Source organism: Lepeophtheirus salmonis, chromosome 1 (genome assembly GCF_016086655.4).
Source record: "Lepeophtheirus salmonis chromosome 1, UVic_Lsal_1.4, whole genome shotgun sequence".
Taxonomy (NCBI): Eukaryota; Metazoa; Arthropoda; class Copepoda; order Siphonostomatoida; family Caligidae; genus Lepeophtheirus; species Lepeophtheirus salmonis.
The window spans coordinates 40408326-40430704 of NC_052131.2; the positions used below are offsets into that span (position 1 = coordinate 40408326).

A 22379-nucleotide genomic window follows, 5' to 3' on the forward strand; every position below is an offset into this window, starting at 1 on the left:
TAATACACTCGGTATTTAACTGAATTTAAGAAATTGATCAATTATTACATATTTTGTTTGTTGAAAAATGAGAAAATACTTTTTTGGATAGTTTACCCACAGGCCACAACACTCATTTAAAATTATTATTATTCATTTATTTTGATTAAGTCTGCTCTAAGACTTCTAACTATAACTGCCCAGACGACTACTTTAGTCATTTCAATTTCCAGCTCTAGTAACTAATGTTGTGCCCGTCAAAATTTATTCGGTCAAGTCCAGTAAAGGCTTGGAACCAGTCGTGCAATGAAGCAAATGTCTCATTTCTTCAAACGTTGAATGTCTTTCTGTTTGCTTTGGAAAATAAAATGTGAATATGATTTTGGGAGAAATTTTATTTATCTGAGAAAATGATTTTATTCATGCTATACACTAGTTCTCATAACCTTCCCTTTTTCTTTTCTATAACTTAATATATGTATTTACAATTTTGAATGCACTATGAATGGAGAAGTCATATTGGGATAAAAATATCTGGAAAGGAAGCGGTTCGAATGTAATAAGTGATTTTTGTAGCTTTACCTATTGAAGATATTGAATTTTAATTATAGGTCATAAAGGTATGGTTAGAATCCATGAAAAAATATATAAATATGTATGTTTTTCTTCTTATAATTACAGCTTTAAACTATTCAGTTTGAGGTTTCTATCTATAAGTCTCTCCCGCTTTTTAGGGCATATGTTATAAACCACTATTTATACTCATAATAATGGGATAAACTAATAAGGAATGGGAAAGAAAACCAACAAACATTGCATTAGTTGTCATAACAAACGTGCAGTATATAAATCATGTGAATTTGTTTGAAATTTGAATATTTTCAACGCTTTTCTAGAAATTAGATCCATCATAAGGTTAATAATCATTTGTTAAGAATATGAATAACTGAAATAAAAACCTAGGAAAACAACATTCATATCACAATTACAGAAGTCATTTTTCAAGCAATTATGTTTGCTGTGTTACGGAAGTTAAGAGCAAATTTCCTCCTTAGATGTTATTTTTTAGTAAATCTTCCACTTCTATTTGCTAAGTAGGGGCTTCATCGAATAAAAATTGATTTCTTTGCAAATTTATAATCCATTTTTGAAGGATATCTTTCTTACAAATTAATATGTAGAAATTCTAATAAATAAAATTTATGAATATTAACTCACATTTCTGATAGTGTAGAGAGGCCACCTCTAATACAAATATCAAAGAATTACGAATAGAAAGTCTCTAGTATTTTAAGGATAAGTCTTATGGGTCCTAACTTTTTTGATGGTCTTCATCCATTTCTCTCTCCTGGAGATTCGATGGGAACATATGTGAAAATAATTTATTGTCCATTTGTTCATAGCTCAGATGAATTATTTGACATCCCGTGGCAATATAACGATCTGTCATTCTAAAAATATAAACTTTAACTAAATGATAAGAGTAAGACAGCTATTAAAATTTATATATTAATGTATCCATTCAAAGTTGTAGTGGGGAGTAAATATATTAAGTTATTCAAAAGAAGAAGGAAATGGAATGACGACTAACGTATAGGATGAATAACAATATTCTTTTATTCCTATCCTTATCTTGTGTAATCCTTAGTTATAACTAGTGATGTTTTTTAGCTGACCTGTTAATTTATAACTGGTACTATAACGAATGAATTTTATTTTCATTGGCAGTTGGCATTATTATTTAATTCCAGAGCAGTGAACATCCTTTCCTAAATAGATTAAATTATATTCAAAACCTGATTGAACATTCGTGTTTGCTCAAAAAAGACGGTGCGTAACCCTGAGGATTTGTTGCAGAGTTATCACTGTAAATCCTTCTTGGACGCAGGGTAGAATTGGGCCTCGGCATAGGAGTAATTCTAGCAAATGTCCTTGTTTATAATCTTTTCGCCTTCCTGCCTTGTCACATCTGATCTCCTCCTAATAATTTTTCACATTGTCAGGGTTACCATATCAGTTTTTATTTACTGGAACATTATACACAGAATTTTCATCACTGGTTATAACCACAGATGAAAATAATATTTAAATGGAAGAGGTCCTATGTTTTTGTAGTTGCTACCTGTATATATATATATATGTCTTTTCTTCTTCTAAAGCTGTTCTCACTATTCTTTCATTCTTGAAGAGACAACATATTATAAGTATAAACTGTAAATTATAGCCCCTAGTTGTTTGCTCATGAATAACATTTAGTAAAGCTGAGATATTATAAGAGTAAGTTCTCGTTGGACTCAGAGTGGAATTGAGGATTGCCATCAGAGTAATTACCACCTATATAATTGCTAGATACGGAGTGGAGTTTGTGTCTATTTCCTTCATCTAATTGCTTCTTTCAGATAATTTAATGAAATAACATGACACCTAAGCTGCTCTACTCCACAGCATACTTCAAATTGTCAGTGTGACAATACTAAGTTTCTTTTATTTTTTAGCATACTGGTGGATAGGAAGGTTAATAGAAATACAAGGTTAGACCATCATGTAATCGGACTTGCTTTGATGTATATTAGCGACTGCTGGACAAGACAGGCGGATTTTGATGAAACAGCAACCACTTGTAGTCTATGACACCACTATTCCTATAGTTTCCAGTTTAATGTGTCGTACCGACTGCTGCGAAAGACAAACAGATTTTGAAAAAAACACGCAACCACTCATCTACTATGACGTCAATATAAAAAGTGTGATGGAAGTCTAACATTAGTCATACACAAGTTATGGTATAACCTTGTATTTCTATTAACCTTGCATGTGACCATCCTTCAGCCTTGACCTCAACCCTCTTGACTTTTCAGTTTAGTGTATCTTGTAGGAGAGGAATTGTATTTCTATTAACATTGGTGGATAGTACTATTTTTATTTATGGTCTTTATTATTTTCATAAATAAATATGCTAATTACTGATTTGTATTAACTACACTCACAATTATTTTTCACTTGACATACGACATATCTGCTGACAGTAGTGTTTGATTGGTCTTGAGACTTATTTCCTTATCATTCTCTACCCCCTCAGTATTTTTTTATCGGTCGATATTTTTTACCATTCAATGGTTCCAAAGCATTAGTAAGCGCCACTCAATATTCTTAATATTGAAGCTAAAGACATGATTTTGGTATGAAAGTGTATTTTTACCATTATCTATTAGATAAAACAGATTTAAAAGGAAAAAATTGAATTGGATTTTTTTGTAACATACATACATAAAGAGTTTCAAGTTCAAATACGAGCGAAAAAATAAGGACCGCTCATTTTTCATCGAGCGAGAGCAGGAGTGCCCTCATTGTTTTACAAAACGAGCGGGAGCGGGAGTGCGCTCACAAAATCAGTAACTGAGTGGAAGCACGCTCAGGATTTCTTGAGCGGACTAACGCTCTGAATGGTTCTAAAGAGCCATACGTCGGTCCTTCAGTCCTACGGTCCTCGTAATCTATTTATTTTCTTCACTCTTAGCTAGAATTGAATAATTTAAAAACGAAGAAAATAAGCTAGAACCTATAATAATCCGTTCTAGCCACAGACTTCCTACATTAAACTTCAAGGATCTTGTCTCTATGAATAAAGTTATGTGGAACAGCTGAAAGGACTTAGTAACTACGTCATTTCAGCTATAGTCGTTACCATAAGAGACTTATAAGGACGGGTCCTAGGACTGAAAATTCTTATTAGGACCGGACTGATAGAACTTGAGTTTTTTCAGCTTTTTAATTATTATCATACATGTAAATCCGGTCTGTTTTTTAGCTGGCCTTTAATTTGTAATTGGTAGTATAAAGAACGAATTTTATTTTCCTTAACAATTGTCATTATTATTCCATTCCTGAGTGGTGAACATTTTTTTCTAAATATATTCAATTATATTCAAAACCTGATTGAACGTTCGTGTGTGCTCATAAAAGACGAAGCGTAACCCTGAGGATTTGTTACAGAGTTATAATTGTAAGTCCTTGTTGGAATTAGAGTAGATTTGAGGATTAAAATCAGAATAATTCTAGCAAATGTCCTATTTTATATTCTTTTTTCCTTCCTCTCTTGTCACAGTTGATTGTACCTGATCTAATGAAACGTCATGAACATTATTCTTTCTCTCCTCCAAAATATTCTTCAAATTGTTAGGGTTACCATGTTGATTTTGGGTTGTTTTTTTAACATGTCCATTCCACATCGGATTAAGACCTTTGATTATTATTATACTATTCTCTTCTGTGTACCACTTGATACATATTTGTATTTTCTCGTTAATATGTATTTTTTGTTATCGTCCATTATAAAAAGTAAAGTAATTGTATTCGAAGAAATAAAGTCACGTTGTTGTCGCCTATAATTAAATATATAAGTGTTTAATTACTTTGTCTCATATTGTGCCATAAGCGGTGCTTTATGTGGAAGCAAAGCAGCGTTTTTGACCAATCCACAATTAGCTGTCAGCAATTATGATAAAAAAAGAGTTTAGTTCAAAATAGGGAGAAATAATTCATAAGATCACTAATATATTGGAGTTTACTGACTTATAAGGTTTTCTATATGTATGATTATGAGCATTTCGTCAATTTTCGCGTACGTATTGATGAATAGAGGTGAATAATATTTCTCCCAAAAAGCGAGAACGGCTTTTTGTAATTGGCAATCTGACCGGTAAAAAGGATCTTTGGAGATGAAGTTTTGACTTAAAATTTGGTTTATAACAGTCCTGAATGTAAAAAAGTTTAATCATTGTTAATAATTGTTCACAGCTTAACTTGCGCTAATTCAAACTCAACCAATGTACGTTTAAAGCACTGGTCATTGGCAAAGAAAAGGAGAAATCGACAGCAGACTACAGAATACAGTATAATTTTTTATGTTAGGGAGTAAACACTATGTTATATTATGTCAATTTTTCTACCCAGTATGACAGGAATAAACATCAAAAAAATACTATTTGAAATCGCTTGGGAAAAAGAATAGTGATAAAATTAGTTATAATACCTATGTAGATTTATAAAACAGTGTATTTAAAGTTGATAATTAGGTGAATAAGTTGGTCATTAAGACATAAAAAAAAAAATTATATGATAGGGATTTATTATGTAAATAAACAAATATATCATTGTGCTAAACGTTTTAACAAATTTACATTTAGGATTTATAAGGAATTTTTTGTTTCAGACTTTATTTGCTGTTGCTTGTAGAACTTTAACTAGGACTGTTTTATACATATGATGTAAGTTAAATGCGATTTTTCTACCTGATAATTAATAAAGTTATTATTTTCTAACAAGATGATAAAAATATTCGATATGAATTTGTATCTAATTCTGACATGTAAATTTTTTTTTTATCAATTATCGCAAAGGATTTTTAAAAATATAATAATATTAATGTACATACAGTTTGATAAGAGAAAATTGAACTAGGAAGGGTTTTTTGATTGGTTATCTGAAGGTACAACTGTATGTATGTAAATAGGTATTTGAGAGGTGTACAGATATTCACAATACAGTAAGTAAGTAGACAAAAGTGATTCACATAAACACTTGTGTTGAAATGAGGTAAAAAGGTAATTAGAATGATAAAAAAACAGACACATATAGCACCAAAGAAGGAATAGCGAAAAGTACATAATTGTAAGGGTTGAGCAAGAATGATAATTTATCATTATTCAAATACAAAAAAGTAAGACATTGACACGTTAAATGACGTCCATAATTTCTCTTCCGTCTTTAAAAGTCTGTTCCACAATCGTTTTCATTGAGTTAAAGTCCTGATCATTGAGAACGTTGAGAGTATCGTCAAGAGGATTAGCTGCGTTTGAATTTAGACAGTCTGGAAGTCCTAGATCAATGTCTGCTAAGGTATCCTCGTTGTTGTTTATATAGTAGGAGTTTGAGTAAAAACTAGAGTTGTTGCTGAGTCCACTATCAGATCCTGTAGGACTTGATGGCTCTTCTTTGATACTGGGCTTCTGGGAGTCAGATCCCTCGCTTCCACTCTCAAATATCCCATAGTCAAAGCCTATAAAATCCTCTAAACAAGTGTCATTATTGTTAACGCTTGGAATAGGCTTGGAATTTTCACGGCACATCGTTGTATTCGGTTCCACTTTGATATCACAACCTTTTTGAGCCAATAGAGAGCTTTTGGACTGGCTCTTTTGAAGGACTTCATTTGGGTCAACAGCAAATATTTCTCTATATGACAGTAATCCAACAGAAGAGTTTTTAAGGGCTCCAGACACTTCCGATTCTGATACAGTGAGAGGGACTTCAGGATGTGCTGTCTGAAAATGAGGTATATTTATGATGGCCGGAAGAAGAAGTTGATGACTTGGCTGTTGCTGGTGCTGCTGAGTTGGAGAAGGCTCGATGGAGGTGTTGTAGTGATGAGTGACTTTAACTAGTGCTCCTGTGGGAAGGGTAGCGGCCCAGGAACAAATTTCAGATGAGGGTAAGCCTGTTGCTGCGCTTAATTCATTTATGGTATTTGGAGGGAGGATACCATTATGTGCAATAACAGTACTGCTCGTTGTGGTTGTTGTCATGGAGGAAGCACAGGAGGGATGCGCCTTGGTCGTAATAGTTTGCGTGGGAAGAGTACAGGTGGTAGAGACAAGACAATTGGATCCATCATCCAACAAAGCTAAATTAAAGGAATTTCCAACCTCTCTATATGCCTACATTTAAAAAAAATATATTCACATGAATTATTTTCATTGTAAGAATCCAAAGTTATTTATATCTATTTTGCACTTACTATGGGATTTGCGATGCTCTCACTGTCCGTTCCAATAATGTCTTCCACTTGCATTTGATAATCTATAATGGGAGACCCCCTATTCCCTGGAGGTGGCGTGGGATCTGGAAGGATTCTTTCTGGAGTCATTCTTGAGCTTGTGTACTTATGAGAGGTCATGGTAAGTGCACTGCTTGAAGAGGGAGCAACATTGTGCGTATTACTATTACGTCGTAGAACCTCCATGATTTTCTTATCCAGAGCATCTTTGTTTCCTTTCGTGGCAGAAATTACATTATTTACAGCTTCTGCAACAGCGACAGACATTTGGAGATTGAGTACTGGCGTCACCGTCAGGGAAGGAGGAGAGGAATGTAAGAGTGGGGAGGAGGTGGACGCCGCTGGAGGGTTAAGATTGTTATTTTTATTATTAGAATGGGCGGTGGTTTTATTATTACTATATGCGTTATTCACAACCCGAGAGCGTTTCTTAATTATTGTTTCCCCATCCGCCGTAATTATTTTCTTTGGACATCGATTGAGCTTAGTATGCTTAATAAGTCCATTGCGATAGGTGAAGCGTGTCCCACAAAGGGCACAGCAATAGGCCTTTTCTCCCTGTTGGAAATAAGGAATTGGATTATTGATTATAATAGTTATTTATTGTGAGGGCTGACGTATAGTTAATGTGATGTGATCTTTATTAACTCTCTCAACCTTTCTGATTACAAAAAGAGACGGAGAAAAAAGCAAAATATACGTTGTGGTAATAGTCCAACTTTTATGTAATGACGCGGCAAATACCAGTTCTAATATCAATTGAAAAGATTAGCTTTTTAAATGTGTTAGCAGCCTTGCACCACTGAACTATGATACCGGTATATGCACTACACCATCCGACTTTATTTGATATTTAGTAGGAAATTTTTAGCAAAGTATGTCAAACGCTAATTAGAGGTCAACCAATCAACTTTCTTCAGAGTACTAATAATTAATAGAAGTTATATTACATAGCCGTTACAAATAAATTATTTGGACTTTTTTTATTTATTGGAACTTTGCAAACTATAATATTATTCATAGTTTCTGTGGTTTGTATCAGTAAGAGTTTTTTTTTTCTCTCATGGCTTTTTGCTATTTGACAAAAAGTTACTAAACAACCGTTCTCCGTCTCTTTTTCTTTTTATGATGACTACAAAATCTTGGACACACATCAAGAAGTTGGATAAACTGTCAATCATTATTTACAAAAGAGTTGAATACTCTTCTTATTCTGATAAAGTTCTTTTGTTCTTTTAGAAATAACATATTTGATCCTTTTATTATTCTTTTGAGATCTAAAAATCAAGTAACGTACAAGGCTTGAGTGTACATATGTATTATGTAGTACAATACATACTAAGTTAAAAAAACACAGAGTCAATCATTCAAAAAGCTTTCTTCTTCATTTATATTTTCACTTTCCATCTACCTACATACTAAATAGAAGGAGAACTTTTTAGTATTTTTCTTATCGTTGAGAAGAAAAATGGGAAGAATTTTTTTTTTTTTACTTGTAAAAGACACATAAAATTATCTCATATTTCTTTCGAAGAAGCAAAGCAGTTGTGTAAAAATCCTCCGTCTCAATATATGTATGTTTAGATATGTCAACTAGCTATCCAAGGTTTTTATTTTGTTTTTTTACATTCTCATCATAACTCTCCATATTTATTTATTTTTCAATAGTCTATTATCAAATAATATGACCGTAACAAGAGAGAGAATTGTTCGGTCTACCATTACTATAATGGCACTGGGATACTTAAAACGGTAATATAATAAAAATTGGTACTAGAATCGTCATAAAAACATTGACTCTCCGACAGTGGAATCACTAACATTTCTCAGCAAGAATAAAAATACGTCATCATATTTCTGAATTACATCCCACTCAAACAAAAATCTCGCAGATGAACTTGTAAATATATATAACAAACTCTTAATGACTTTTTTGTTGTATATTTAAAATGAGAAAAAATATCAAAGTACCGTTACTTATTTTCGTACTTGGGCCGGTAACATTTATTCAAACTCGTCATCCAACGAATTTTAATTTGAAACAAAAATCATAGCTACATCATCATATTAGCTAACTAAATAGAAGAGGGTCATTGCATTATTTTGTGACCTGTCCATTTGTCTCCACTAAATGTTACTTGTTAATGTTCCGTACCTAGTCACTTTTATTCTATCTCTCAATCTTTCCTCCAAGAAGAGAAAGAAGAAAAGGACCTGAGTCAGTTTATAGTTAAGTAATACTTTCCCAACTGTGGGATTTTCCTTCAATAATGGAAGGAAGTTAATATCAGCAGTCACGGGCAGTCACATGGGCGATGTAAGCATAAGAATATCGCCGTCTTGATCAACATTGGTATATACAAATGATCAATATTCTATGTATTAGCTGTTGATTTTTCTATTTTTCAGATGTGTTGTATTAGAGTTACGACAAACTTTTATTGCTTCTTTAGCAATAAATATATTCTCATTTTTAAATGAAAAATAATGTAAAAGTTGGAGAAAATGACATAATAGTCTAGTTTATATTTGGTCGGTCTATTTACTAGAAATAAAGATGAGAAATACAATATAGGGTAGTGAATTTGTGCTGTTGTACCACTTCTATAAAAAAGCTTTTTAAAGTTGCTGCATGAACATAGTTTTTCATTTTTCAAAGCTGTCATCATTATTTTTTCATTCTTGGAGAAAAAATATCTAAGTATATCATTTGTGTGCTCATGAATACTGGAGAGTAACACTGATTACAAGAGTTTGTACTCAGATTAAAATTCTGGATCGACATCGGGAGACAAATTTCTGTTTATGTACTGGAGTTTGTGTATATTTCCTTCCTTTTACACCTATAGAAATACCAAGTTAATTTCCGATTTTTTTAGATACAAATAAGTCATATTTTTTACAATTCTAACTATAAAAATGTACTCAGTATCTTTTTGTCTATAATTTTCCAAAATTAGTGCTCTCTACGTTGATTGGTTAAATTCAAATTAGTACTTGTTAAGCTGTGAGTAATTCCCTACTATTGCTAAATGAAAAAATAGTGAAGCAATTGAGGACAATTTGGCCTAATTGGCTACCAACCAATTAATTTAAGGCCTTTTCTTCTTCTTTTTTCAGACAGAAATTTGAAATCACATCATATATATGTATATATATATATCTAAGTCATATAGGATTGCAAAATAGTATCTCCACAATATTATCTTAACATATTTTTTTATGAGCAATATTACTCTTTCCTGCTTAATAAGTATTCTGAGAATTAACAAATAGATTGATTGAACTCGGAATAAATATTGCGGGTCATTCATAATCCCTGTAACTAAATGAAAAAATGTCCAACAGTCGTCCAAGAGTTTGGCTGTACATAGTTGACCAAATATCAATTAAGTATTTGCGGACCCTTTTTTCTCCACTGATTGGAGGATTAAAGCTTGTGAAAGTCAATAAAAATTATTGATAAAACATATGTATAAAGAAAATTAAAATTTGCCAACCAAATAATATTTTTTAAAAAATGGATAACTAATAAAGGATCCTGGGATGGGGTAGGGGGTGCTTTTTAAACAATGGTCATTATATTGATGTATGTGTACTAGTCAATGTATATATATACGACAGATATTATTGGAATTTCAAGGCCATCCTGTAATTTATTTTATTTTCTCATATTGTAATTGATTATAGGAAATGAAGAAATAACATATTAAAAAAAAAAAATCAAATATTGACCTTTTTTTTACTAAGAACATCCTTCATTATTTCACATCTATAATGAATAAGCATTTTTTGTAAATTGATAGAAATTGTTAATATAGAAAGGATAGACAGATTCCAAAAGTGGATTTATTAGTTTGAGTTCAAACATTTAAATTCACCCCTAAAATTGCACCTATAAATTTTTTTACAAAAAACAAATACACATATTTTGCAATTTTCATTATAAAAAAATCGTTTGCACTCCCTCTCTCTCTCTATCATATACGCTTCTTCTGCCTTAAAATGCATGCAAAATGAACTAACTAAATAATGTACGTTTTTAAACTTACGGAGTGTTTCCTTCGATGCTCGTTGAGCTGTTGCTTAGTTTTACACGTAAAAGAACATTCTGGGCAGGGGTACGGCCTCTCCCCTCCGTGATCCATCTGGTGCTGCTTCAATTGCCATTTTGTGCGAAACACCTTTTGACAAACAAGGCATCGCTCTGGATATTCCGCATTATGGATTTTCAAATGGAGGCGAAGGGTTCGGAGTTCCTTGAAGCCCTTTTCACATTGTGGGCATTGGAAAACGCGTTCCATTTTGGGCTTTTTTTTTTGTGGAGCTGTTTCTGGGCTTTCTCTTTTTGCTTTTCCAATCAGTCTTGTCTCTGTATGATTATGAAATTTGGAGTCATGAAATTAATTAAATCCAATCTTTAAGGATAAACATATAATATTTGATGAGGGCAAGTTGTAACTAGTAACTTAGCAGAGCAAAATTTTAATTAAAAGAAATTGAAAACAACTAAGCCCTCTACCCCAAAAAAATATATATAATCCTGCGGGAACACCTAAACAGGGTTGCCAGATTGGCCTTTTTTGAAGCAGGTTGCCCTTGAAAAAATAGATTTGGCCTTTTTATATATTCGGCCTAATTTGAAATAAATATGTATTTATAAAGCCATTATCCATGAATTTCATTTAACAGGTTATGTGGCCATTAAAATATTTCAAGTGGGAAGGCAGCCCATTATATTAAAAGGTTGGACATCCCTGATCTAAGGGATATTCAACTATTATTTATCTTGTTCTTTGGTTGCAACTAATACAATCTACATTTAAAATATACTATACCTTTCCACAACATATATTTCTAGACCGTAGAACAGAACCCATTTAAGCAGGATCTTAAGAAAGCGTGGAAAAAATGTTAACTATTAAAGAAATCCGCGTTATCGAGTAACTAATAATTGTTATACACTCTTATCATAAATAATTCAGGACTTTCATGAATGTTCACTATAAAACAATATTCATATTTAGAGTTGACACGTTAACCTTGTTCGACTGTTTATATATACAAGTTACGATTTGTAGACAAGTTCTAAATTGTACAAAAAGATTGTACAAGATGCATTTTTTTCGTCTCCTTAAGCTTTATTAAATTATAACATCACTCATTCTAACTATCAACTACTAATATACGCTATCTTTACTTTTTAATCAATTATAATTACTTATTTTGTATGTATTTAGGAGTAATATAGCACTGGACAATTTACTTTCATGATATGCCGCAGAATATTTATCAATTAGTGATTTTCAAATGTTAAAATCAAAAATGACTCCCCAACATCAAATATAGTATTATCGTCATTGAAGGTTTTTAAATTCTACATCTTATTTTTTAGTTACAACTAGTGCAATTTGCTTATAAAAGTTGCAAATTTTACACTACATATATAAATATTTATATGTGTGCACGTAATTGATGCTAATTCAGTCGGAATCTATTTTTTTTTCTCAAAATTGAGATGAACATGGATCAATATTTTTTGCGTAACGTTCAATAATTTGTATGAGATATGATAAATATGACACTGGTAAATTAAAAAAAAAATAAGGACATGCACTTTATATATCGATGTTCTCTCCTCAAAAATGATCAAATATTATAGCAATTGTGGAAAAAAAAGTCTGCTCAGATTGGCAACAACAAAAAGTGTCATACTTGAGTAAATGCTTAAAATTGATAACTTTGGAAATATTATGGAAATATCTTCTTAACAACAGCTATTCCAGTTGGAGTATGGTCAGAGTAATTTCCTTTGCATCTCTGAATTTTTTTCTCCTCCAAAAAGAGAAATTAAAAGAAGGCTCTACTTTCGTATTTTATACATCTCTAGTTTTATTACTTATTGCCAATAAGGAGTAACTCATTCCATCAAATTGAAGAACCATAATGCAAATGCAGACGTGCTCACTCACCTTAAAAAAAAGTTGCTACCCTTCTTAAAAATGTCATTTCAATGTTGGAGTGACCTTACACCCCAGATATTAGCTATTGATATACTTGGAAGGGAACTAACAGTATCTTATATAATATACCTATTACTACATACTTATAGATATGTGCCGTCTTTTTTGAATATTTATTGTTCATTATTTGCTTTCAAAAAGTGTCAGTGAATTCAAAAATGACATTTAATGCTTTGATTTCATTTACAAGTTTAAAATTCCTCTGACCGCTATGTGCATAGTTCCTACTTCTCTCCCCAACTAAAAAAGTATTTAGGTCGAAAAAAATAGCTTCTTGATACACTTCATTATATATTTCCACCAAATAAATCTTTGAATAATTTATTTACAACATATTCTGAAGATATTAGACAGATGTATTTTTTTTAACCTTAGTTGGTCAAACTAAGGGGATTTTTTTAGATAAAAATTGTAGTGAAATGAAAGAAGGGATTGAATTAAATCAATTGTGTTATGAATGTCATGAGGAATTACAACTAAAAATTGATACATCTGCTTCCTTTATGTCATTTGTTCTTTATATTCTTCAAAGACATTCATTAATCGAGTTTTAAATTCCCTATTTCATTTCATTACTATTCTACTAATAGAAAAGAAAAAAAGAATTCCCCGTAGTTGGTCTAAAAAATAAAAGTTTTTAGATTGTATGTTCCATGTACAGTGAGTTCCTTGATTAGTCCTACCGTTGACAAGACTTGTCCAATATGACAGTTAATTTTGGGAGTCTTTTTTGTATTTTCTTTTCCGAGAAGAAAAAGTTAAGATTTGGTATAAAGATTGTCTTTAGTTGATTAAAAAAAGGAACGGGATAAAATGAGTGTATCATTCCTGATTAGTCCTACCAATGACAAAGAATTGCCCAACATGATAGTTGACGTTGAGTAGGGGCGTTTGCAGAAGGTAGACTTGAGGGGTTGTATCTCCCACCCAAATTGAGGAATTCTGATTATGATAAGAAAATTTAATATTTGAAATTCAATTTAGTTTTTCAATTTTTTTTTTTCAAAAAATTTAATTTTTCAAATTTCTTCCAGAAAAGTTTTATTTCTGGGAAAAGCTTTGATTTTCGAAATTATTCTCCAAAAAATTAAATATTTTGTTAAGATATATTTTTGAAATTTCTTTCCAAACAATTTAACATTTGAAATTTATTTTTTCAAACCCAGAAAAAAATAAAAATATATTTATATAATCCCGTGGACGCCCTTAATTGAGGGTTGTTATTTAAATTCAATTATTTTGGAAGAGGAAAGGTTAAAAGTGACAATAAAGATTACACCTCAGTTGGTCAAAAAAAGGAACGGAAAAAAAGAGAGGATGTTCCATTTATAGAGTATATTATAGGTGAGTAAGTTTAAGATATTTACTTAAAATAACTAGTTTTTGAGCGCCATCTATCTTTCTTTTTTTCAACTCTTTTTAAAATACCTGCATATACAAGTATTGATTCCTAAACTCTCAATTCCTTTTCATTCTTAAATGCATAGCTTCTAGTGGTTTCTTGTACAGACTAATAACATAGCCGGTTTTTACTTATATATAGTATATTTATTGTTCGTGATGTAACGAAAGGAAAAAATAGAGTTTTTAAGAACCTAACACCAGCTTTTGATTACATAGATGATGAATTTATTGTTTTTTTAGCCTTTTCACCTAATAATAAATACTACACAAATTCCTTTGGCCCATTTTTTACTGTAATTATTTTGTTAGTTTTGTTTATCTCCCCCCCTAAATAATCTGTGTAATATCCATGTATATCTAGGAAGATATTGCCACCCCTGAAAAAATTAAACTATTTTTATTCAAATGTTTACTTTCAGACAAAAAATAATTATGAATATTATTCTTATAATTTATTTTCATTATTATTTGTATAACCTTGAAAAAGCTTTTGAGTCTTAAGAAATGAATAAGACTGTAACATTTATTTTTAGTTTTAAATTGTTACAAAAGTGAATGATTAATTATGGTAATTGAAGAGTTGTTTAGGCAAAAATAATAAGAAGGAAATTAACTTACAAATTTAGGATTAAAAGAGAAGAATAGGAGTTTGCGTAAGTTCAATAACACATGGATGATTCACTTGTATTATAAGAAGTTTTTTTTTTTTTTTTTAAATTATTATTATCTATTTGGCAAACCTCAGTGTCCTTAACAAATAAATAATCAAGTTGGTAGCTTGAGAGAGTATGAATAGGTGTCAATAATCAGATGGATGAATGGACGGATATGAGAGGTTGACCGCGTCTAATAGACGAGTAACTGAATTAACAAATTCAAACTATTGCGATCGCTCTTCTTCTACTTCTTCCCATATTTTTTGCCTTCCCCATCATTTTAGTGTGTCCGGCTTGTGTCTTGTATATATATATATATATATATTGTAAAGAAAGTCACCGTCCAAACGACTGCTTTAAAAAGAAGAAAAAATACGATCTCATTTGAAGAAGAAAAAAAACAATAGGCAATCTTCTTTCTTTTATTAGACACGCAGTTTTTGACCGGTATGATGAGTCGTCCCCCTCTCCTTCCTTTCCCCTATCTACTTAAATATGCGAGCAACGTCTCTCCTTCGTGCATCACAACTTTTCTTTTCATCTCTCGTATTTCCCTTTTCAATCTAAATATACGGGAAACGTGTTTCTCTTGTACAAAAGAGCAGCTTTTCTTTTCATCCCTTTTGCCTTCATAAATATACGGCAAACGTCTCTCCATCGGCGTAAATACAATTTATAATAATTACGTAATATATATTATAGCCTAAGGTAGTATGAGTATCTATGTTGTAGTGATTCATTTGAATGAAAGAGATATTTAAGCTATTTGTAAACTTGTTTTTATCTTCTTCTTTTTTTTTGACCTATAAACTTTTCCTGGAAAAAAAAAGGAATTAATAAATACTAATGCACTAACTATTATTCTTAATTAATAATCATATTTACCTTTTTTATGATTTTATATATATATATATTTTTTTTTCACCAAATCCATGTATTTAAATTATACTAACAAGGTAATCGTTAAGGATAAACTATACTTATGTAAAAGTACTTAGGTATGTTCACCTGAGACTTAGTACGGTCTAATATGTACATTATATATATATATATATATAATTTATAGTAAATGTCCAGCGAAAAGAAAAACAAACAAGAAAAATATCTAGAAAAATTTTGTAAGAAATTTCATATTTGACCTTTTTTATTATTATTATTGTTGTTGTTTTTGTAAACCCTATTGAATTAAGACATTGTCAATAGGTATAAGTACATTTTATGTATGTATAGAGTCATTATGCAGTGGAATTTGAGTAATATGTTTGTGCATTTAATTTGAGAGAGCTGCAAAGTTGAATATTCACTTTTAGACATTGCAGTGACGACTAAAGCTCTCAATCTTCCTTCATACAAAATTAAATTTGAAAGACAAAAGCCCCCATATTATAATTGGTAGTTGGCCAATGGTGTCAATCTTTATCATTTCTATCAAATCTATAAACAGTTATATAATTTTTGTAGAGTGCAAAGAGAAAGCTTATGCCATAACAAAATTAAGTCCCTCGTTAACATCATCAGCCTATTATATAGTTTGGAGGGAGAACCCTCTTTATTTAAAAAAGCATTCGTTATAATTTTATTTTAATATATTATGTATTTATAAAGCAATTTACACCAAAGGTTTGCAATATTTCTTCTTCCGGGATGATATATTAAAATCACGACAATCTATTGAAGAAGGTCATAAAAAATGAACATGCAAAAGCTCTTTTCTCTACACAAATCCCATCCCTACCTATAAATCAAATTGTTAAAACGAAGTTTGCGTGATCAATATTTGTCCAACTATAGTGGACTACAGTAGTACTTTTTTGTCCGCTAGAGTCGTGGCGTAGACTTGAATATTGAAATATAACTAACTAATATACAACCTCCATGAATTAATTCACCTTTTTAACTGAACTAACCAGAAGAATTCTATGAAGGGGGAAAATGTAACATTCGTCATGAGAAGAGACATATTAAAGTAACTTAATCTGTGGTATGATAAAAAGCAACCCTTGCATGGGAAAAATATGTTAATAAAACGATTAATCTACTTAACATGCACGTACCTGACGTACACGTTTGTGTTATAGTTATGAATGAGATTGGTCTAAGAGCACGATGAGACAGCGGGAGGCGATATATATACATATAGTATTACTGAATTAAGATCATTGTTAATATCAGCTGTCTATTATAAGATTTTTTGGGGTAAAAATGATTAACTTTTTAAAGAGGAGAAGATTCTTCCTTTCAAATAGCGTCAATGCAGGGAAAATATTATAATTATATTAATTTTATTATGCATTTTTAAATGAATTTATAGCCAAGATAGGAGAGAACGCTTCTTTTAGAGAGAGATGTCAACATCCCTACGATTTATTAAATGATGAGCAAAAAAGTAGAAAAAACACATACATCAACCTTTTTTCCTTTCCTAATTGATAAATTTAGTTTCTTTCTTTAAACAGATTACTTCTTTAGTTACACCTTTTCGTGCAAGCTGCTGTGAAACAAAGGAAATAAAAAATCCCTATGAAGCAAGGACATAGTCCTGAATTACTCCAATTTCCAATTTGTATCCAACAAATACAACAAATATTCAGTGTTTCTGCCCATCTTTCATGAGTACAGACATTTGTTTTATACTTTGGTATATACTTAAAAAAAGGTACTTACTTCTTGAGGAGAAACGATAAAGTGAAAGTTTGGTTGATATAAAGAAAAATCAATGTGTGATAACATCAAGTTCATACTATGAATTTATTATACTTGGAACAGATCTTATAAATGGATATATAAAAGACTTTTCCTTTTCCCTTACTGCAACATAAAGGATTCTTTGGAAAGTGACTCCCACTTACAATCATGGAACGACTGCGGATATTATTTGTAGGAATCTTGTAAGGAAACATTCTTTTAAATAATTTTGCGCAAGACCCTGTGTCTTTGAAATGGGAGGCACTCACAAAAAAATAGCTAACAATACATTATATTTGTGTTCACTCTGGTTTATATATTATTTTTTTTTTTAACAGGAAGTTTAATTTTCCTCTCATAAGACAAGCTATACAATGTGCCTGTTCTTTACCATTTAAAAATCAATTTTTCTTTATTCAAAAGAAGACTTTGCATTGTCCAGATGTGATGGAAGGATTAGGAACTTAAGTTTATTTAGTAATTGGATTCATAGGATTATGACATCGACTTCCCAAATAGCCACATTAATTATGTTTTTCAACACTTTATGTAAAGATTCAACACCATTAGACACGCTTTTTTGGAATATCCTCAATTACATATTCTGAAATCATTTATAAGTTTAAATCGGGGGGTTCGGAGGAACTTAACGTCGATATACTTATGGCGATAATTATGTTCAGTATGTCCTCAAAAAATTAAGATCGTACTCCTAAAACTAAATCAATAGCGAATTAAATGTTTATAGTTACCTAACAAAGAATATGACTACAGATGAACACATTACTATGTGTTCATCTGTAGTTATATTCTTTCAGAGGATATTCGTGCAATTTTAATTTCGGCGGTTGCAAGGTACTGAGTGTTTTCTAATTGAAGATTCCTGAGATGATCTAAGCTGTTTGGTACTGGGCCTCTGATATTATTAGATATCATCCATCAAACTCTAGATGAGCTTGATTTTTTTGACATTCTTAGACATTGCGGATGACACTAAAACTTTATATTGAAGAAATAAGCTAGTTGTTAGTCTAAATACAATTCCACTCTTAATATTACATATATTTTATTGATTTTAGTGGCTTTTTTGTTACTTACTTATTTCTATGTTGACGGGAATTGATATGATAACTTATACATGCCTTATTGTTTTATTTTATTGGTCTTTATTTTGAAAACTTGTGACTCTACTTGATTTCACATTGAAAGACTTGCGACTTGATTATAACTCGATATCTATTAAGATTTGCCACTCTACTTGGACTCGAAAGCTATTATATATTTAACTCAAGTAAATCCTTAAAACTACTATGCACCTCCAATTATAATGATGGACTTGAACTGGGCTCAAAAGAAACCTCAGAACCCTAACTGGGCTCGATGAAAATATTCAAGTATTTTGACTTGTGAGTAAATGCTTGAGGCACATATTGGACTTATAGTATGATTACTTTTTCCAAAGAAATACCAACATAAGAGTTGTTGATGTTTTTGGGAATATTACGGTGCTCGTCACTTTGAGATCTTAATTGATTCTCTCAACCTTTTTTCTTCTATTATGGGAGAGAACAATAATCAAAAATTAACCTTTGGTAGTTGTGCAACTTATATCATGAGTGTTACTATACGACTTTAAATAATAATAATAGTTAAAGTTGTACATTTTAACAACTGTCAGTATATCAAAAATGTATAATGATAACCCTGATAATTGTAAAAATGTTTTGAAGGAGCAGCTTAATAGTCATTACTGAGTTGAAAAATCATCAGCGGGGAAAAAAATTAATTTTGTATAACATTGCACTATCTGAAAAAGTCACTAATACAAATGAAGAATAGTTTTGCATTTTTGTGAGGAATAACGACGTAACTGGCCAAATCATTTTATATCTTTTTTTCTTTCTCTAATTAGAATAGGAAAAGCTTTGATTTTGACAGCTGTCTATTACTAAGTCCTCAAATATAATTAGTGTTCCTAACAACATTTATTTGTTCAATTCAAATACAATCTTGTTCTGGTGGTGTGAAAAATTCCTTGTTACACTAAAATGAAGTCTAATGGTCCTATCTTTGACACAAATTGTCTAAAAACTACCATCATATTTGATTATGGGTTATCTTCATGGAGGACGAAAGGCTGAGAGAGGGAATAAGGAAAAAGTAAGTCTCTGATGGCATGATGGTACCTACCTGACATAAAAGTTTATATTACATTTTGTTGTATATCGTTAATCCCTCCGTCTTAGATCTTCCTTGATACGTCATGGCTATTTCATAATTTATTATATTTGATAAATAAATAATCTAACAACTTATGCTCTACATCTAATCCATTTTCAAAAGGACATGAATAATATTTCTTGTTGATCTCTCCTCATATGTATAAAATAATTTGCATAACTTAATAAAATGTGAAGTTTGAAGGTCGCATTTTTTTTTAATTGCTGCCAGAATAGATTTTTTTTATTTACCAAAGCTGTCATCATTAATTTTTTATTCTTGAAGACAAAACAATAAGTATCAAATAATCACAAGTGTGACTCTGATAATTTGTTATGGAGTTGTCAGGGTAAGGGCGTGTTTGAATCTGAATTAAATTGAGGATCGACATGGCGGTAATTTCTGACTTTATCATTGCTAGATACGGAGTGGGGGTGCATGAATATTATCTTCATCCCACAGCCGTTCGCAGCTAATTTAATGAACCGTCATGACAGCCTAGCTGCTCTCCTCCAAAACATTCTTCAAATGCCAGGGTAACCACGCTAACGTTTTTTGTTATATACCAAGCGTTACTTATTATTTTGATCTCTGATAATATGTATCAATTGTCGCATTATTTCTATAGTTTAAAATTTTGAATTATGCGTGCTTACAACTCTTTTTAGTTTGATTATTATTTAGACTTCTTGGTTCTTAAAATACCAAGTCCACATCCTATTTTTATTGAGAAAATCCCTCAAATTACTAAATTATTACGCTATTGAGTTCAAAGGATCCCCTGCAAGGTCTGACGAGCTGGCCTGAATCGATAGATATTGTTGCTTTAAGAGTGAATATGTATTTATCAGTCGATAATAAAAAACAATACTAAGAAAAACAGGCTTTTTAAATTTAACTTTGATACTTTGTGACATCATGTAGCCACCTATATTTTTTTCAATTTAAAATTGTAAGTTCGCTTGCGGAACGTAAGAGGTCCAACTCCATCATTTGTCTATTTCTAAATCTTCATCACAAGACTTTGTCTACGACGAAACAATCAATATGAGTTCTTATGAAGCAAATCCATTGGAACATAAATACTTTAAAAGAGACATTGATTGAAAAGTATTAAAATATCCTTAGGCCAAGAGATATGCTTCAATTTATATGTGCTCTGTTTATTTAGCGAAAATAGCACCTTAGTTATAGCAAAAGGCCATAATTTTATATTGAAACAAATCCAGGGGGAAAGGTAACATATCAAAGCACCAAAATGTAATTCAAAAAATCCTGATTTTCTTAGCAACGACTTAGTTTTAACAACTTATATATACCATTCACACACAGAAAAATATGTGGCTCCCTTTAAGAGATAAAGTGCAGTTGGTGTTATAGGCATATTGAACTAAACACCATAGAATTTCGGTGCTTTTTTATTCTCATTTCAGATTAAAGGTTACAGGTACAAAAAAAGTGTCAAAATGATAGCTTATTTCTTGATTCCTAATTTGTACAAGTTTACAAACAAAATAAACCCCTTTTGTCTTGTAACTATGTATGTAAATAAAAATATAAGGATTGTTCCTGTTCTTAATATGGGACTTAAAAACTGTCTCGTATAGTCCAATCTCTGTTGTTGGTCCTTTGAATCACGTCCCAAATTTGAAAGTGTCCTCTAAACGGCATCATTTCTCGCTAATATTATATTTAGTAAGCAACCTCAGTTTACCAATGCAGCATTTGTTTGCTTATATTAGTTTGTAAGCAAATCGGCAGAGAGTGGTGTCGTCGTCTTACGGCAAAATTATATACGTCTCTGAATGATAATATTATTTAACATAAAATAATTTGGTATGTTGCACTGATGCTTTTTTCCATACTATACATAACTAATATAGTTTTTAGTTTACTCATGGCCTATTATAAAGCTTTACATAGTTTGATAGTTTAATTTATTATTTTAGGCTTAATTTAAGTATCTATCTATCAAGTAATACCCTGTATATAAAATGCTTTCCTTTTCCCCTGCAGTGGGTAAAAATAAGAGTGATTTTTTAGAGTATAATTGTTATGAAATGAAATAGAAAATTTAATTAAAACAATTTTTTATCTTCATCTGTTTATTTTATAGATGAGAACAACAAAAAAATGCTCTTCATATTTTGTTAATCATTCAGTACACGATTTTTTTATTCAATTTTCTCTTTCATTTCATATCTATTCTACTAATAGAAAAAGGAAAGAAAAAAGTGCCTCTTGATGGTCAAAAAAAAAAAAAAAAAAAAGGAAAAAGGAGTGCAGATTAAATGTATAGAGTATTCTTTGTCTGTTGATATTCATGTTTTGCATCATAACATATCTGGACTAGCACTAACAAAGTCATGAATAATAACTTTTCGGACAGATTCCTGATATTCAATCAATTAGTTGCTTTCTATGTTGGAATGCACTTTTGTGTTGTTGCTCAGTGTTACATATATATGAGTATATTTTATGTATGAGGTTTCAGCTTTAGTGTCATAGTGACTGACTATACATACAATATACATATATAAATATATAGTTACATACTTATTCAAATTGAGAGATTCA

The 22379-nt window shown here is 31.0% G+C and overlaps 1 protein-coding gene across 2 annotated transcripts; it reads right to left on the minus strand.

Annotated features, from left to right (window-relative positions):
- Positions 1-5090: 5090 nt before the first annotated feature.
- On the minus strand, positions 5091-15360 carry LOC121127715 (uncharacterized). 2 transcript variants are annotated; one of them, XM_040723194.2, is made up of 5 exons: positions 14860-15360; positions 10867-11186; positions 7213-7372; positions 6776-7155; positions 5091-6695 (listed from the first exon to the last, which is right to left on the minus strand). In XM_040723194.2, exons 2-5 carry the CDS (start codon positions 11116-11118, stop codon positions 5715-5717), a joined length of 1773 nt encoding a protein of 590 aa, XP_040579128.1. In that variant the 5' UTR covers positions 11119-11186; positions 14860-15360; the 3' UTR covers positions 5091-5714. The 2 variants fall into 2 exon arrangements, with proteins under 2 accessions (XP_040579128.1, XP_040579117.1); XM_040723183.2 differs by having other exon boundaries at positions 6776-7372; positions 14860-15170.
- Between the last annotated feature and the right edge of the window lie 7019 nt (positions 15361-22379).